Here is a 17,752-nt window from a genome sequence, read left to right on the forward strand (position 1 = left end):
ATTGATATGTCGTTGTTTTCAATTGTTTGGTGGATTTATATATAATGTCCGTGTTACAACAACGTTATTAATTACATATTACGAAAAAAAATACTCTGCCATTCAGTTTCCTTAAATGTACTTAGCCATACCCCGAATTTAACGAAGATAAAAAAAAACACCGTGTACACTATTTGTAACGTTATCAACTAGAAGGTACCACATTGTCGGTCAGCTTTATGGAAGTAGCGCCTTATTGACAACCGACGATAAGTGTCTTATTTGTTGAAAACGCCACATTTTACGCGTCTTTTATACAAAGGTCTCTCATCTATTTATTAAATCTATGGTCAAAACGTATCTCATCTATTTATTTGGCCGCAGCGTACGCGAGTCCGAACCCCAGCAGTGGCAACGTGGGTTGCGGCCACAAGAGCTGCAACTGCCCCAAACCTGCCCACACAGCAACCTCTAATGCCACTACGCCGCTAGACAGTAACGGCTTTCTTAAAGTCAGCCCTTCACAAGGTAACGTAATGTAATGATGTTATTAAAAAACGTTTATCAATTCGAATGGATCGTTTCTTAAGGCACCGTGAGTGACAGAGCATGAGCGAGACGGTTGTGCGTGCCCGGCATCGCAGATATCGCAGAGACAATTCTTGTGTATACAATACGTTGTAGCAAAAGTTATTCTACTTTAAAAACGCCCTCAGAAGGTAGTATCAAAAACTAGTCCTTTAGGGCTAGGGCATAATCGTCCAAATCTTTAAAAAAATACACAATTTTTTTGCGATTTTTTCGATTTTTCACACAGTTGGGTTCGGCGCTCGAGTTCAGAAACTTGGATTATTAATTGGGCCAACATCAGAAAAAAGTCTACAATCAGAACTACCGGATTTGACGGAAACGCTAATGTATAAAGTTACTGTATTATATAATATACACATCTTCTCAAACTTGTAATGAAATGTTGACATGACTTACTTCAAATTAGGTCCAGAAATATCATATATCAGGTGCGATGAGTGAAGATGATATGTACAGGAATTTCATACAGCCTTACACACCTAGGCCTGTAGGGCAACCTTCTTTTGTTTTTAAACGTCAAACGGCACGTCTTGGCATTCAACCTTAAAAAACCTATGAGCAAAATTCTACCATTATGCCTTTTTTTTTGTCTTTTTGGATTTTTATTTCTTTTTTGTGTTTGCTAAATATTATTTCAGGGTTTCGATTTGATTATTTTTGCGCTACGACGCACGGTTTAGGAGATACAGCCCTATATAGTTTTTTTTTCAGTCATGTAGAAATCTTTATAGGGCTGTATCTCCTAATACGTGCGTCGTAGAGCAAAAATAATCAAATTTTCCTTCCACTTTGGTACCTGACGTACTAAATAACCTATCACATTAGGACATGAAACAATCATCATCATCATCATCATCCTATTTTTTATTATTATTTCGTTGCAAGTTTGAGAAAAGCACTATACAAATCTCGGCAGAAACGGGGTTGCCGGCCGCGTATCCCTATTCGACCTCGCTACGCTCGGCCGTCTATATCTACTTGGCCTGCAACCCTTCGTTTCCCGTCCTCTATAGTAATGTACTATTACAGAAGGCATAAGCGAGGGTCCATCTTCATTCGAGGAGGTGTCCCCGTCGGACCTGGCGGAGCTGCAGGCGCACAAGTCCGGCAGCGAGCGGCGCCGCTCCTCCGACACCACCATCAGCGCCGCCTCCTTGCAAAGCGAACACACTGCCACTGGTAAAAATACTCCTTCAGCTTTACTTCCGGCACTGAAGCCTCACAGTTATCACAAACTTGGGACGGGTCTTGTTTCCAATAAAGTTTTAAGTCATAATGTATTGTTTGTCCGCATTTTCGTTAGCCATAATTTTGTTTTTCTCAGAAACGCGTAACTTTTCAGGATTGCCATCTAACCTATCTATAGATTACAAAAATCCTGAAAAGTTAACGGTTTCAAAATTATGACTAATGATAATCTGACAATCATTACATTATGCCTTTCAATAATTATGTCAAACAAAGGGAGCCGACTTGGGACACTTCAATTCCTTTCAAAAACGCACTTTAGGCTCACACAAAGTAGCCAAGAGCGGCGGAACTTATACATATTCATATATTTATTGTCCGTGGTAGGTACACAGGTGTTACATAATAGCTTGTTTCACATGGGCCTTGGTAGGGCACGGCAATTTTCTTAACCCTTTACCACATATATGGTATTTATAATATTCAACTATTGACAGGTATTAAAGTTTAAATTTAAACAAAATATTTTTATGACATGCGTTAAAGGGTTAAATCTAAAGATTGATTTATGTAGGTACAATTAACAATGTTAAATTTCATTTTAAATGATTGGATAGTTGTATTATATAATTATTATTTATGTCAATTATAGATTTTATGCCACTAAAAATAATAAAATTAAAATATTCATGCTTAAAAATTGTTCAGTTTATATCATAATTATCAATTATAATGTTAATTTAATAATTGAATATGTCCACTAAACATACTAAACTACAAAATAGAGCACTTGTTCATTAAAAAGGTCTTTAACTGGTTAGTGAATAGCGTTTCTGATGTTTGCAATTTAATGTCGCTGTTTTTATTGTAAATTTTGATTGTCATCATGTTTGGGCTTGATTAATGTAGCTTTAGTACAGAACTTATGGGTGGCGCCAGGTTATTCTTAAATGTACTGTACTTTCGAAAAGTCGGCCATTTTTTGAAAGAATTTCGGGTATTTCCTGACAATCCTCCGACACAACCAAAAATATTTTTACCTGTAAACCTGCTAGCTTCTTCCGGCAAAAAGGTTAAAACTTCTAACGATTACGGAATCAAGGTAATCGACTAATTTGATTTTCAGGTTTTTCACCGCCCGAAGACAAGTCGCAGCAAGTAGTTTCGGACTTTTTAGAGCGCTACGTGCTGGACAGCGACACGGACTCCGAGGGCCGCCGCATCCCCGTCATCAAGCCCAACGTTGGGCAGGACGAGAACAGGTACTACTCACATTTCCTCATTCACATTTTTGCTAACGCGAACCCTACACACTTGGCAATGGACGCGAGCATTGAATTGGGTACTTGACACATGTTGAATATTATAACAAAATTTATTTAAATGGATAGAAAATGAGCCATCCATTATAAAAAAAGTAGAATTTAAAAAATTATATTGAGATTATAAAAAAATACAAGGCTCCAACCTCGAAAAAAAAATTTTTTTTGTTATTCAAAAGCAGGAAAGAAAATCGTACCATTCGATTCCTTACATTTTATTGAAAAACAAATTGTACTACAACTATACACATAAACGCAATATTTCAGGGTCAAAATGGACAGACTTATGTAACGACGTCACATTACATTATCATTTTGTTAGAGGCGTTTCAATCGTCGAGTGCGAGCGTCAGACTCTATCAAGTAGCCAATTCTCTTGGCATTTTGAATAGTCATATGGGACTTCTCATTTATCTATATCGATACAATGTAGAATAAAACATATTAAAATACATGAAAGCAGAGGTGAATAACAAGCGATGTTATCGCTAAAGAACAATAACTTTTGAGTAATTGAAAATGCGAAATATATATGTGCAATAAAAACAATAAAGACTTAATAATTAATACTTTCACATTTAATTACTTCAGTTGTGTTTTTTTATTATTTCTCGTTCAGTCTGTTTCAGTTCTTACAAATATTCGATTCCTTTATTTATAAAAGAAATGAATTGTCTTTTTTTCCATATTGTTTGCTTAAATTGCCAAATTGTAACAAAAAATTTACGGTTTTCGAAATTTTTCCTTTATCTGTGCAATAATAGACTGCTTCGTAACAAATTTCAAGTTCACGGGAAGTACCCTGTAGGTTTTGATTCCCTCGCGAGTGTCGAAAATTTGCGGCATAAACGGCTGTATCTTTTGATTGCATTGGCTTAGAAGTTTGATTTTTTCACAGCTCCAAGGGAGTACCTGAGTATTTGATATAAATTCCAGCTTGAAAAGGGGTCTTGACAGACAGGCGGATGAACGGACAACAAAGTGATCCTATAAGGGTTCCGTTTTTTTCCTCTAAAGGAGGAAGTAAAGTACCATTTTTACGAGGTACGGAACCCTAAAAATGCCGCAATAATTCCGGTCTCTGCAAATGAAACTATCAGAGCGAACCCATTCTCAAACACGCATTCGCAAACGAAAATCTAAAACCATTTCACATGGCGTGAAAAACTGTAGAAAATATAATTGAAACTAAATAATTAAATTTAATACATGTTTTGATTTCCAGTCATAGAGAAGCCGAGTCGGAAAACTCCAGCACACTGGTCGGTGAACTACCACTCGAAGACCAGGACCGGGAGAATAAGAAGAGGATAAAAACGCGGTGAGTATTCTTTACATTTTTACCATCATTCGGTAAGTAAAAATCTAGGAATTATTAAACACAAAATTATCATGTGACAATTTCTTATACAGAATATTTAATAATCAAGAAAGGTTTTATGAAGATGTCATTATAACTTCCTTATTGAATTTTTGCTGGTTTTAGTCTTATAAGTATTTGACGACTATGACTGTAAATAAAATGATAGTCGTCATCATACTCTTTTTTCATACTACGTCGATTCGGTTCGTTCAAACTAGCATACGCCCCGCCTGATGGTAAGCTGTCTCCGTAGCCTATGAACGCCTGTCTCTCCAGAGGTGTTACATGCGCGTTACGACCCTAACACTCCACACTCTCTTTGAGCTCTGGCAACCTTACTCACCGACAGGAACACAACACTACGAGTAGGGTCTAGTGTTATTTGGCTGCGGTTTTCTGTAAGGTGGAGGTATTTCCCCAGTTGGGCTCTGCTCTAGATCTGGAATGACATCTGCTGTGCTGTGCCCTGTGCGTGCTGCTGTGCTGTGTGTCCTGTGTGTGTCATTATAACTTCCTTATTGAATTTTTGCTGGCTTTAGTCTTATAAGTATTTGACGACTATGACTGTAAATAAAATGATAGTCGTCATCATACTCTTTTTTCATACTACGTCGGTGACAAACTAGCATACGGCCCGCCTGATGGTAAGCTGTCTCCGTAGCCTATGGACGCCTGTCACTCCAGAGGTGTTACCTGCGCGTTACCGACCCTAACACTACACTCTCGTTGAGCTCTGGCAACCGCACTCACCGGCAGGAACACAACACTATGAGTAGGGACTAGTGTTATTTGGCTGCGGTTTTTGTAAGGTGGAGGTACTTTCTCAGCTGGGCTCTGCTCTAGATCTGGAATGACATCCACTGTGCTGTGCCCTACCACACAAAGCTAGATGACATTCACATTGCCCGTAACCCTCTTTTATAAATAGTTTAAGGACACGGGTCCAAACATACTTGGATTAAAATGTTGTTACATGAGCAAATATTACGTAAAAGAGGCGTTTAGGGTTAGATAGATAAAATACTATTTATTGTAACATCTCAGTAAAAAGATACAAAAGAGAAGAAAAATAAACAATTGATTAAATGTAGAGGCAGACAACAAGCAGTAAATCGTTAAGGCAGTTTCCGAGATCCCCGATATATATATACAAGAATTGCTCGTCTAAAGTCTATAAGAAACTAGGAAGTTGCACGATTCGCCAAGAATAAAAACAATATTTTCTTTTTTAATGTATAACTAAGTTTAATCAAAACATCTTACAAACAAATTCCCAAATAAATACATATTCGCACACAGGCTTGGTCAAATTTCATGTTTGGTACACCTACTGTCGATGTTAAAGGTGTTGTTTGTTGACATATCTTACCTTATTAAAAGGGGTGCAAACGTTTTTGACGTCGATTGTACAAAATAGATAATTTTATACTAATAAATGCTTAACTCCAATTTAAAATCATAAATTGGTTTTGCGACGGTATTGTAGCAAAAATATAATATGTATACAAACACGTTATCATTAATAATTTGAGAACTATATAAAGCTAAAATCTACAAACTAAAATCTAAGATGTGGTTGAATCTTCATCATGTGCCTGTAACAAGAGAAAATACCTTTATAATATAATTTTAGAGTGCAAAATGGTACGTATATATTATATGTACTGAAAAATAAACACGCATAGGCATTAACCGAAAGACGTGCGATAAATAAATTTCAACGAGTGTTACATAACGTCCCAAAAATGAAATGAGAACGCAGCGACATGCATCATATCCGTCTAACGATTGAAATAGTACATTTAAATGCAAGTGTGCAAAGTGAGACATTATTTACGAGTCCCGAGACAAGTAAATAATTACACTTGCACACGTACATTGAACGACGTTTTTTAATACATGTGCGAAAAAATCACAATAAAACAAATATTGGTTATGTGAGTATTACACTTACAGACTTTACAGTTACGAATTTTCCCTTAAACTTAAATGATATTGTTAAATCAGCACTATACACTAAGTTCAGCCATGATTTAAGTTGAATTATTTTAATACAAATAAATTTTAAGTGAACGACTGTGTCGGCTTTATTGATTTATATATCCATGCCAAATTTCAGCTTTCTAGCACTAACGACCACGGAGCAAAGCCTCGGACAGACAGACAGACAGACGGACATGGCGAAACTATAAGGGTTCCGTTTTATGCCATTTGGCTACGGAACCCTAAAAAGTTGGTAAAGTTTAAAGCACTAGTTCGTAAAAACCAACTTTGCGAACGCTAAACATCTACGTAAAGTAGGACTTTTTGAGCATCTGTGTTAAAAATTAAATTTGGCCCTTAAACGGTTTTATACATTGACGTGATCGAAATGACTGACTTACTTGTCAAGTTTCTCCCAGAAGTGCCCTAGTACAGCGTGGTCCAGGTGGCGTCTGGTGCGGCTGAGAGTGAGCACGTTCACCGCCCACCGCGATATCCGGACGTCGACCTTCATATCTTCGAACTTTAGATGGAAAGCGCAAACTGGAAAATATGTTAAATAAATAAATATGATGGGACAGTGTTACACAAATTTAAATGTGGAAAAATTACTGTCTTGGGTGAGGCTTGGGTATGACTTGGAACTCCGGTAGCCGTCTAAGAAGTGTAACGTTCTTACGGTAGATGTCGCTAGGGTCCCCTAGACCCATATGGTGGAAAATTTGCTGCCTATGGATAAGGTCTTGGTGGCTCAGATGGCAGAGCGCTGGAGTATCGATCCAGAGGCCGTGAGTTCAAGTCTCACCCAAGACAGTAATTTTTCCACATTTAAATTTATCCTAAGCTTAATAGCATCGTTCGCAGACGTTTCTGCGTGTTAAAAACTAACTCAAGTGTTACACAAGTTGATTTAGTCAAACAGTAAGGTGGATAAGCCTTGGGTTGAGAGTAATACTTAGTTAGGTCATAAGTTCTGTCACAAAGGTTTTGACTGATAAAGTGTAATACAAAGTTTTTAATAAAAAAGTTTTCCATGATTTTAAAGCTTGTTTTATACTGATGTAAACGTAATATAATTAGTTTAGAATTTAGATCGCGCCTTTAGAACGTTGGAACGTTATTTTATCACCAGCATTTAGTCTCCGACAAGTCTGTACTTCAGCTAATACTTAGGGTACTTGTGACACGCTAATTTTTGACTGCTATCCAACGAATAGGTTTGGTAAAACACGTACAGTTGCAATTTTGGCAACACCACATAAATTATATATTTTAAGAAAGATAAAAAATCCAGCTTTTGTTTTATGTCAGATTCAACCATGTAAAATGTATAGGGACCGTGCGCGTTGGAGGGTCTGCCATCTTGTGGCCTGAATCGGAACTATAAGCATGTACATTTACACGTCACGTGTTTTCTTGTGCATAGTAGGTTCTGCCATCTTGTGGGCTACATCGGAACAATAAACATCACATTTACACCTCGCGCCAAAAATCTGACGGCTCCTGTGCTGCCTCCTACAGTTCATGCACGCTCCCTATAATGGATAAATAGGGATGAAAATCACCTTGAATAGGTTGCGTATTTTTTGCATGTTTTTTTATAAAAAAATTCCGAAGATGTCATAGAATTATGTAAAACGGAGACAGCAAATCACGTTAAATTATATTGTAAGTAATTCAGCATTAAATAAGCTTTCAACCCATAAATATATGAATAAAAAGATATCTGCACCTATAGTTTTTTTATCAGTCAAAACCATTGTGACAGTTCTTATGGCCTGACTTAGTATATTTCATATTACACGATAAACTAGAACATCCATAACTTGGAAACAAATAAATGTTCGTGTTCGTTACACCAATAAGTGCACATACCAGGATTAGAACCACCGTTACGGCTTCGCTATAAATTATCGTCGTATAATAATCGTTTGTTTCGAAACTATATACTCACTATTGGCAAAGATGTCTGCTGGATTCCCTTCCCGCGGCCACGCCTTAAACTGCCATGCGGGTCCGAGCACGAAGGCTGCCACCACCCTGTCCCACTCAGCGGCTGATAGTCGGCTCGGGTCATCTATCACGCGATATGGCATCTGAAGCATACATAATTTATTTATTTGGACTTGATAAAACATAGTCGATTGTTAGTTCTATATGTGACGGGTAGAGGGCGTAGATTCGCCGTGGATTTCCCTAGCAAGTTAACTTTACGGGATGGCCCATAAATACGTTGATCAAAAAATATATTTAAAAAAACAAATTCTTAATACACAAAGGCAAACGTTACCTGAAACTATCTGCAATATGCCCCAGTAAAAATCTTTGACAACGTGTTTTTGGGCCATTCTGTATTTAATTGAACTAAACTAGGTGGTAACGGTATTTAGCAAGGTTAATGCTTAATATTTACTAGACTCAGTACTTACCGTAGTAACAGAGTTGTTCGCGGAAATATGTTCACCGCCCTTTCTTCTTTGAAGGAGCACTTCACTTTCGCACACGGCGCCTTCGGCTCTTTTTTGCTGCACTGAGACGTATCTGTTTAAAAAAAAACAGTTTACGATATGAGTAATTAAATAATTGATGCAAATAAATTAAGGAACATTAATTAATGTTATCTGTAATTAGCTAGAGACGGACCACATCAAGTTTTCCTGCCAAGTCCTAGGTCAATAATGGCACTTTTATGGGATATGTATGTACCTATTATTACTACCAATTCAGTGCAAAGTAAGCGTACTCAGAGTATAAATTCTCAATTGGGAAGAAGCTACGTTTTTGGCGTGCTTGGGCGAGCTAACGTTTCTTAACCTACCAACGAAGCGGCAGCCGACTTGTACGTCTTCATGCTTTATACTCAGATTAATTTGTACGAGTACTCACTTGTGATCTTGCAACACGTCTTTGACGTTGTACAACGATATGAGCGAGGTTGGTGCGGCCGGTATTATGATTATGGGAGTGCGTGCGGACTCGGACCTCACTAGCATTCCTATCAACAATACATACTTGTTAGATTTTTGAATTTGCATACTTTCTATTCCCCAACAATCTATACACTACACATCGTGCTACAAAACGCTACGAACAGTTACAGTTCCTTTCAAAAATGGTTCACGAATGGCGCGTTTGAGTGTCACAATTACAGTTTGAAGCGATGCGTTTCAATTAGGTCTACTCTATAGTAATTACATGAAAAAGTCATCACGGTAAAACGACAGAGACGCAGGATAAGGTAAAATAATACTTGACAAGACTTACGTGGTATCGGTGAAAGCTGACAAGAATCCTTTGAGGTGCATGCGCAGGTATTCTGTCCTTCAACTACAGACTTCAATATCATGCCTTGATAGGTACCCATTGTGTCGATTTTGAAACCCTCCATTTCTGTGTCCATAAAAATTAGATAATTAAAAATTAATAAACAAATAGCATTTCAAGGCATACATTGAAGTGAAAGGACTCGCTTAACTCGATACAAATAGTTAATTAGACAGTTGACAAATGTCAAATACAGTGGCACCTCGATAGCTTAAAGTCCAAAGGAAACGTTAAAAACTTTGAGTTATAGAGTTTTTAACTTACTAAGTTAGCGAGTTCCGATTGGCTCGTATTTTTACTTACGGAGGTTCACTGCTTAAACCATGTAAACAAACACTGTTCTAAGTTAGGGAATTTGGCAATTTTTCGTCTTTTACATGAAAAACTTTCACCAGATTGCGGTTTTTTCAACAGTTCAGTTTCATTCTTCAATATGATTGAAAGTGTACTCCCGTGTAGGTACTCCAACCTGGGCTGAGATGTCTTTTCACTGCTTCGATCGCTATTCGTTTTTCATCGTATGTTATTGTTTGTAATTTTCGTTTTTCGTTCGGATTCATTTCACTTAGAATGTGTACTTCGCGGAGAACTACAAGAAACTACCTAATGATCCAAACAAGTTACGGTACTTCGACTTCAGGTAGTGGTTCAGTCATTCAGTGATTTTAAACATAAACAATAAGTGGACAGTTAAAACTTCTAGCCATCTGAGCCCCTAGTGTAAATTTATTCGATAGCGAAACGTGACTTACGCGTTTGCGTTAAGTATGGGATTTTGGGTTTCCAAAACGTCCCGCTTGGCGCGCTGTTTCTAAATCCCATACAAAATCTTATACCTTTAAACGAGCAATTCAATTGCAATTGTTGTATCTGTCCGTCTGGTCCAGCGGGTTAAGACGCGGACTGCTAAACGAGTGTTACGGGTTCGAATCTCGCCCGGTGACTAACTTTTGTTTTTTTTTATATGTTCAAGTTTATATATAATTTTTTAATTTTTATTGTTTTAGACAAGTTTAATTTAGTAAAAACAATCTAGTTAAGATTATCAGCTATACACCACCATATTACAATAAATAGTTATAACCGAGCAAAGCTCGGTCGCCCAGGTACTGAGACTTAACGCAGACGCGTACGTCACGTTTCGCTATGTAATAAATTTACACTAGGGGTACTGGTCAACAGGTGAACGCAATAAAAACAAATTTCTAAACAGAAACTTTCGTTTGATAGTTGAATGTTTAAATGAATTAACAATAAATGTTTTATGTTATAGAGGTTGTCAAAAAACAACTTTAAGTTACGGAGGTCTAAATCCCAAATTATTGATCGTTTGAGTTAAAAGAGAAACAACATTTTATTAACTTATAAAGGTTTTCAAGTTATCGAGGTTACAATGTAGTATAATAATTTCTCGCTCGAAATTCACATCTCTGCGCATATGCGGTTGTCGATTTTAGTTACCAGGTAATCACATATCTTTATTTTTCTATAAATAAAATCCATTAAAAGGACTTACCTTTCTTTGTATTAAATTTCTCCTGATCATATCGACTGTATCGCTGTGGTCTTCGTACCGGTTTAACTACTTCATACGCTTGGAAACTTACTTGTTTTGCTTGCAATAGACTAATATTACTCCCGGAAAATATCTGTAAATAATACAAATGTGAGTATCTCTAAAATCACATACACATTAACAATGTCATTTGCGTTAATGATCCCTATTCAACAAGAAGGGTTTACTTAATCAGGTTAAACAGAAATTCCTTATGAAATTATTATTCGGAAATGATTAACTAATGATTTCAATTAGGTAAGTAGTAATAACCAAAGTAATACTGCTATTAACTATTTGTATTAACAAATATCTTATAGCTTGTAATGTATCAATTACAAATGATTTTTCAACAAAAACTACACTTATAGTACATTACTATAGAGGACGGGAAGCGAAGGGTTGCAAGCCAAGTAGATATAGACGGCCGAGCGTAGCGAGGTCGGCTAGGGAGACGCGGCCGGCAACCCCGTTTCCCGCCGAGATTTGTATGGTGCTTTTCTCAAACTTGCAATGAAATAACGAAAAAAAAATAGGATGATGATGATTGTTTCATGTCCTAATGTGATAGGTTATTCAGTGCGTGGGGTATTGAAGGGGAACAAAAATCTAATTATTTTGGCGCTACCTCGCACGCCTTACGCCTTTTTCTTTTCTTTTTCTTTCTTTTTTCTTTTTTGTGTTTTTGTTGTTACCGAAGGGGGAAGGAAAATTTGATTATTTTTACGCTACGACGCACGGTTTAGGAGATACAGCCCTATAAAGATTTCTGCATGGCTGAAAATAATAAAACTTTTTGGGGCTGTATCTCCTAAACCGTGCGTCGTAGCCTCGTAGCGCAAAAATAATGAAATTTTTGTTCCCCTTTGAATCCCGGAAATAATATTTAACAAACACAAAAAAGACAAAAAAATTAAAAAAAAGCATACTGGCAGAATTTTGCTTATAGGTTTTTTATAGTTGAATGCCAAGACGTGCCATTTTTTGACGTTAAAAAACAAAAGAAGGTTGCCTTACAGGCCTAGGTGTGTAAGGCTGTATGAAATTCCTTTACATATCATCATCACTCACCGCACCTGATGTGTAGTATTTCTGGACCTAATTTGAAGTAAGTCATGTCAACATTTCATTACATGTTTGAGAAAAATTAGCGAGCAAACACTTACTTTTTCATTGCTTTGTAAAACTGTAGTTCTGGTCCTACATTGCCTCTCCTGACTGATAAGGTAATTCATATCATGATCTAGAATCGCTTTGAAATCTAAACTGTTGTTGTTGTCAGTGTATTCGTTTATTTTAATTGTGGTACTGTTTTTGTTTAAACGTGCTTGATTTTCCTCGGATCTAAAATTAAACCATGATATTAGATAGGCATTATACATACGTATATCTACGTATATAACACCACGACTATTGTAATACGCAATTTAGTATTGTAAGTCGCTATTGCGTATTATACGACTATTGTTATATAATACGCAATAGGCCACCGACGTAGTATGGAACTGTATTAGAATATATTATGAAAGTTCAGTTTAATCTTTATCTGCTCTGGACGACGGTGACGTATATGAATTGTACATGATTAATCAAATAACTTACTTAATATTTCCGACCATCGCACCTTCGGGCACTTCAAATCGAGTCGCCAATTGAAAACGAACCTTCTGTACTTGGGCATCTTCAGTACGTGGCTTTTTCGTTACTGATTTGATATTTTCATTATCATGGGTACGCTTAACCTACAACAAAAAACTCCTTTTTAAACTCGGTTTATAAACATTTACACTATAGTGCCGTCTCTAACTAGAGAAAAAATCATACATTGTGATAGACATGGTAACAGTTCTATGCACGATGTTTTCTCTGCTTGGTGACGACTGTTTACTTCAAATTTAGAATAAAAGTTTAATTAATAAATACCCGAGTTGGAAATTCCAGGAGGGCACTGTTATCAATTGAAGCGCAAGTTGAAGTTTCTCCTATTAAGTAAGCTAATAGTTTTTTACGATCTGGACGACGCACAGCGGGGATATTTTCAACCTGAAAACACAAATAGTACGCTAATTTACTAAAACGAATTAGTTTTTTAGAAAAATTTGCACCAAATCGAGTCGACTGGAAAAGAGCACCAAATCGAGCGAAGAGCTCTTGATAAAATAATAATAATTTTTTACACATTAAGTGATTTTGAGTCACCAAAAAATTATATTGAAGGAAGCGGTTGAATATACATCTCCATAGTAAAAGCGTTTTGATGTTCCATAATAGAGTAGGTTAGTTTAATAGCCTATTTACTCCTTGTAGTCCCTGGGATCTAAATTTGCCAAAAAACAACCTTGAGGTAATTAATTTAGAATTTATATTGATTGTCATTTCAGTTGCGATATGGCGTCTATGGGACTCAATGGGTTTAAATTCAAGGCACAATAATATCTACAAAATCATAGGTGTTTCTGTCAAATATCTAACTTACCGCTGCCTGTCTGACATACACGGCATGACCAAGATGTATATTTTTCAGAAAATGTAGTAGACTTTCCAATGTATAATATTCTTTGATACCCTTTCGGGGGTCCCTGCTGGGTCTAAATATACAAATAAAAATCAATTATCAATCTTAAGTATTGAATTACATTAATATTATTTTTATTATAATAAATTATTTACGGAAATGTGTTACAATTAAGGAAATAACATACAAAATAAAATTACAACGTATATTATAAACGTAATTACAATTGTATGCTTACCTCCACATAAGGTAGTTAGTTTTAACGTCCTTCGACCAAGAAAACTCTCCAAAATATATTAAATTCCGGCGTTCCACTATTTCTTTTTTACTGGTAATGTATTGCCGAAGCAAACTAAGCGGGTCTGGTATAATACCCATAGCAATTTTATTTTACTTTCCTGAAATTCACATAATTGTAAGTCAGAATAGTTCAATAATAGTTTATTATACATGCACCATGGATAGTTTATTCTATGCATTTTAGACAAAAAAAGGAAAACAGATCTGGTATATTATTATTATTTTTGTCATATAAAATTACGTTAAAGCAAGTATAAACTGTGTAAAGTATAAAGTGGTACTGAGAAACCAAAATCACAATACGTCATGGATTCATTAGTAATATATCCTATATGTAAATATTCAAATGATATAAATTGATATTTTATCTTTACGTGTAACGTCAATAAACAAATCAGGAGTAGAAATTTCTGTATACGACATGACATAAAAATACGAAATAATAGCATTAAACTACTGACTGTTAGCTGTGGACCTCGCCAACCCCCTTAGCTCCGTTATTTTGAACTGAATCGACAAAATATAATTATCGTACCTGCTCACCAAACTTTACGAGAATTGGAGAACATCCAGACATACGAAAGAATTTTGCCCAAGCTGAAACGAAGACCTTCACTTTCGCTCGATCAAATATATATTCATGACGTATATAAAACGTACCTTATAGAATAAAGCAGTAATATTTTATTTTAGTTATAAGTGACCGATTTTATTCAGCACAAATAATCACAAAATGTTGTATTCACTATTCACCGTAATATTTTTTCTATATAAAATAGCTTGAAAATGTATTTTTAATTATGTAACTACCCCCGGATGCGTTCGCTTTGATGTTATATGTAACAGAGCTCAAACACAAGTGACGAAATTTGGCGCGGATTAAGCCTTTTATGGCCGCCCGGCAAGAGTTAAATGGGGATTGGGGATAGTCAGAAACGGTGGGATTTTGAGTGTTGTATCAACAATTTAATAAATAAATTGTATTATTTATTAAAATAAATATTTTCTGATGTTTAAGTAGATTTGCTGTAACTTTTCTGCCTAAAATCGCCCCAAGTTTTAGAAAGTTCCTAGTCAGTGTTGACATGTGGTCATTTTAACATTCTTATTAGTATTATGCTGATCAGTAATAATCAAGGCAGATATAATATTTTAATGATGACGATTGAATGAGCCATACACACACTCACTTTAGTCACTTCGTAATTAGTCGTTTTTACTGTAATTTTTCGTCCCGGGTAGACTATCCATCGACCAGTAGGCTTAGCACAAGAGCGCCGCGATAGTATCTCGGGCGCGAGATACTACCCTTCCCTTTTTAATTAGCATATTTAGAAAGATACGGGGTTCTCTAGCGAGCGACATACTGTTGCACTTTACTCGTGCTAAGTCTACTGATAATTCTGATGGATAGGTAAATAAGAGGTAAAAAAAGATAAAATTTTCATTAACACGTTAATAAAACCGACCGATTGACGACCGGTTTGGCCTAGTGGGTAGTGACCCTGCCTACGAAGCTGATGGTCCCGGGTTCAAATCCTGGTAAGGGCATTTATTCGTGTGATGAGCATGGATATTTGTTCCTGAGTCATGGGTGTTTTCTATGTATTTAAGTATTTATAAATATTTATATATTATATATATCGTTGTCTAAGTACCCTCAACACAACAGTACAGATATAATTATGATACACTTTTCTCAGCTTGCAAGATACTTCCTGTGCATTGTAAGGTTGTATATTTAAATGTATTACATAGTTACTACAATGATGAGTGTAAAATACCGAGAATAAGTAAGCGTGATACTAGGTCTGCTAAGATCATAAGATTGACACAACCGTCAGCAAAAAACTATTATGGTCGAAGAACAAAAGAATATTTGATCCCCAAAATTTATAATGAGTACCCTCTTCTACTTGAGACACCTAAATTAAACATAGGTAGTTTGAAATCAAAATTTAAACAGATTTTACTACACAAATATGAAAACTTAACCTAGTTACCTAATACTTTCTTACTTATTTTCGGTTGTCAACAAAGTGTTTGTGCCGCTAAAATATTATAATAATTCGTCCTTAATGAACAGCTATCATATCTATCTTGTGTTGTGAAATGGCACGTCAAATCTCACTAGATTATTATAGGTATGTTAATATGCTCATACTTCTACCTACCGTATTACTCAATGTTTAGTGTACCTATTTAGTTTAAGATTATTTTAGAGCGCACCGCCAACAAACTGTTTCACAGTTTGGCGAAAAATTAGATTAAGGTACTTAAAATATTGTATTTTTTTGGTAAATAAAAAAAAAAAAAAAAAAAAAAAAAAAACAAGCCTTATTGAGCTTATTGTGGGACTTAGTCAATTTGTGTAATAATTTCCTATAATATTTATATTTATTTATAATATTTAAAACACTTAAAACGTTCATAACTCGAAATAATTAACTGAATGAAACGATTGAACGAAATAATTCTTACCTCCATTGCGCGCGTCCATTGGTCTCTACACCTGTATACATATAATTCTTCTGTAAACCGATACTTCGATTGTATTACAAATTCATTCGTTCTTAACCATATTTCAGCAACATGAAGATGCTCACGCAACTCATTGAAAGCTCTATCAAACCTTTTGACCGGCAAAATAATTATACATAACAAGCAATAGTAAACATTATAAGAATTATAAGAATGTTGGTTCATTTTATAACGTAACCTTTGTCGGCTGTGGCCGACTCTGTGGCCAAAGGGAATATGTATCATGCTTAGACACCAATCTATGCACCTCTATATTCAACTTAAGTATGTATTTATTCAGCAGCATAACGAAATGTTTGATTTAAGGGGGTTACCTGAGGTAAAGCAGAGATAACTCGGTCTCCGGTAATGATCCAATCGTGTTAGTTTGTTAAAATCAAAGGTTTTATTTTGATATTATTTAAATAACAGGCTTATTACATTTCGGGAACAGAGGGGGTTTAAGGCATTATATTTTTATTTCATTTAACTATTTATTTGTATAATATTTAATATGACATTGTGTTTGAAAATCGCATTAAAATTCATAAATAAAGATGGGTTAGAATTAGGACATATCAGCAAATAAATAAAGTATTCGTAACAGTATAACTAAAAACATAATTGTTGATAATTTACAACCAGAAAATATTTAAGAGAATAGGCCACGGCAAAAACGCCTTTCCATACAAACGTAGTCCTCATTTTCCTCTCTAACATTATAAAAAATATTTAGACACAGTTTGCTGTTTTTCAAACACAACTATGTCTTTATGTTTGATTTTTTGTTAGGAGCATTTAAAAATTGGTATAAAACCGGTTCATCGCTCCTAATTTTTACACAGGAATTTTTTGAGCTTATTCCTTATCGGAAATGAAACAATGTGCCGCGACAACTGAATTACCGCTCTTGGTATTACAATAAGATTTAAAGAATAGTAGTTAGGTACCTTAGATAAAGCAAAAATGACCCTGCCTACTACCACGTGTTAAATAATGTTTCCTAACAAAAGATTGGTGATCAATAAAAAGTAGGTATCGCCTGGATATGATTCGAAATCGCCATTAACTGACGATAAGGTAGTATGGTACCATTTGCTTGAAAACTTCAC

General features: G+C 35.6%; 2 protein-coding genes across 4 annotated transcripts in view; one reads left to right on the forward strand and one right to left on the reverse strand.

Moving 5' to 3' along the window:
* Positions 1 to 17,752, forward strand: part of LOC133525980 (hormone-sensitive lipase) — a 35,503-nt gene that overhangs the window by 12,958 nt on the left and 4,793 nt on the right. For both annotated transcript variants that reach the window (XM_061862433.1, XM_061862432.1), the window contains 4 exons: positions 364 to 507; positions 1,600 to 1,749; positions 2,885 to 3,020; positions 4,306 to 4,401. In XM_061862433.1, coding sequence (XP_061718417.1) covers positions 364 to 507; positions 1,600 to 1,749; positions 2,885 to 3,020; positions 4,306 to 4,401 — 526 coding nt within the window. The remainder of the gene's footprint in view (positions 1 to 363; positions 508 to 1,599; positions 1,750 to 2,884; positions 3,021 to 4,305; positions 4,402 to 17,752) is intronic.
* On the reverse strand, positions 5,775 to 15,785 carry LOC133525981 (parafibromin-like). 2 transcript variants are annotated; one of them, XM_061862434.1, is made up of 13 exons: positions 14,781 to 15,785; positions 14,059 to 14,218; positions 13,782 to 13,893; positions 13,229 to 13,348; positions 12,908 to 13,047; positions 12,472 to 12,649; positions 11,267 to 11,399; positions 9,691 to 9,816; positions 9,313 to 9,421; positions 8,856 to 8,967; positions 8,381 to 8,522; positions 6,828 to 6,969; positions 5,775 to 6,038 (listed from the first exon to the last, which is right to left on the reverse strand). In XM_061862434.1, exons 2-13 carry the CDS (start codon positions 14,196 to 14,198, stop codon positions 6,002 to 6,004), a joined length of 1,491 nt encoding a protein of 496 aa, XP_061718418.1. In that variant the 5' UTR covers positions 14,199 to 14,218; positions 14,781 to 15,785; the 3' UTR covers positions 5,775 to 6,001. The 2 variants fall into 2 exon arrangements, with proteins under 2 accessions (XP_061718418.1, XP_061718419.1); XM_061862435.1 differs by lacking the exon at positions 14,781 to 15,785 and having other exon boundaries at positions 14,059 to 14,341.

The sequence above is a fragment of the Cydia pomonella genome, chromosome 15 (assembly GCF_033807575.1).
Source record: "Cydia pomonella isolate Wapato2018A chromosome 15, ilCydPomo1, whole genome shotgun sequence".
NCBI lineage: Eukaryota > Metazoa > Arthropoda > Insecta > Lepidoptera > Tortricidae > Cydia > Cydia pomonella.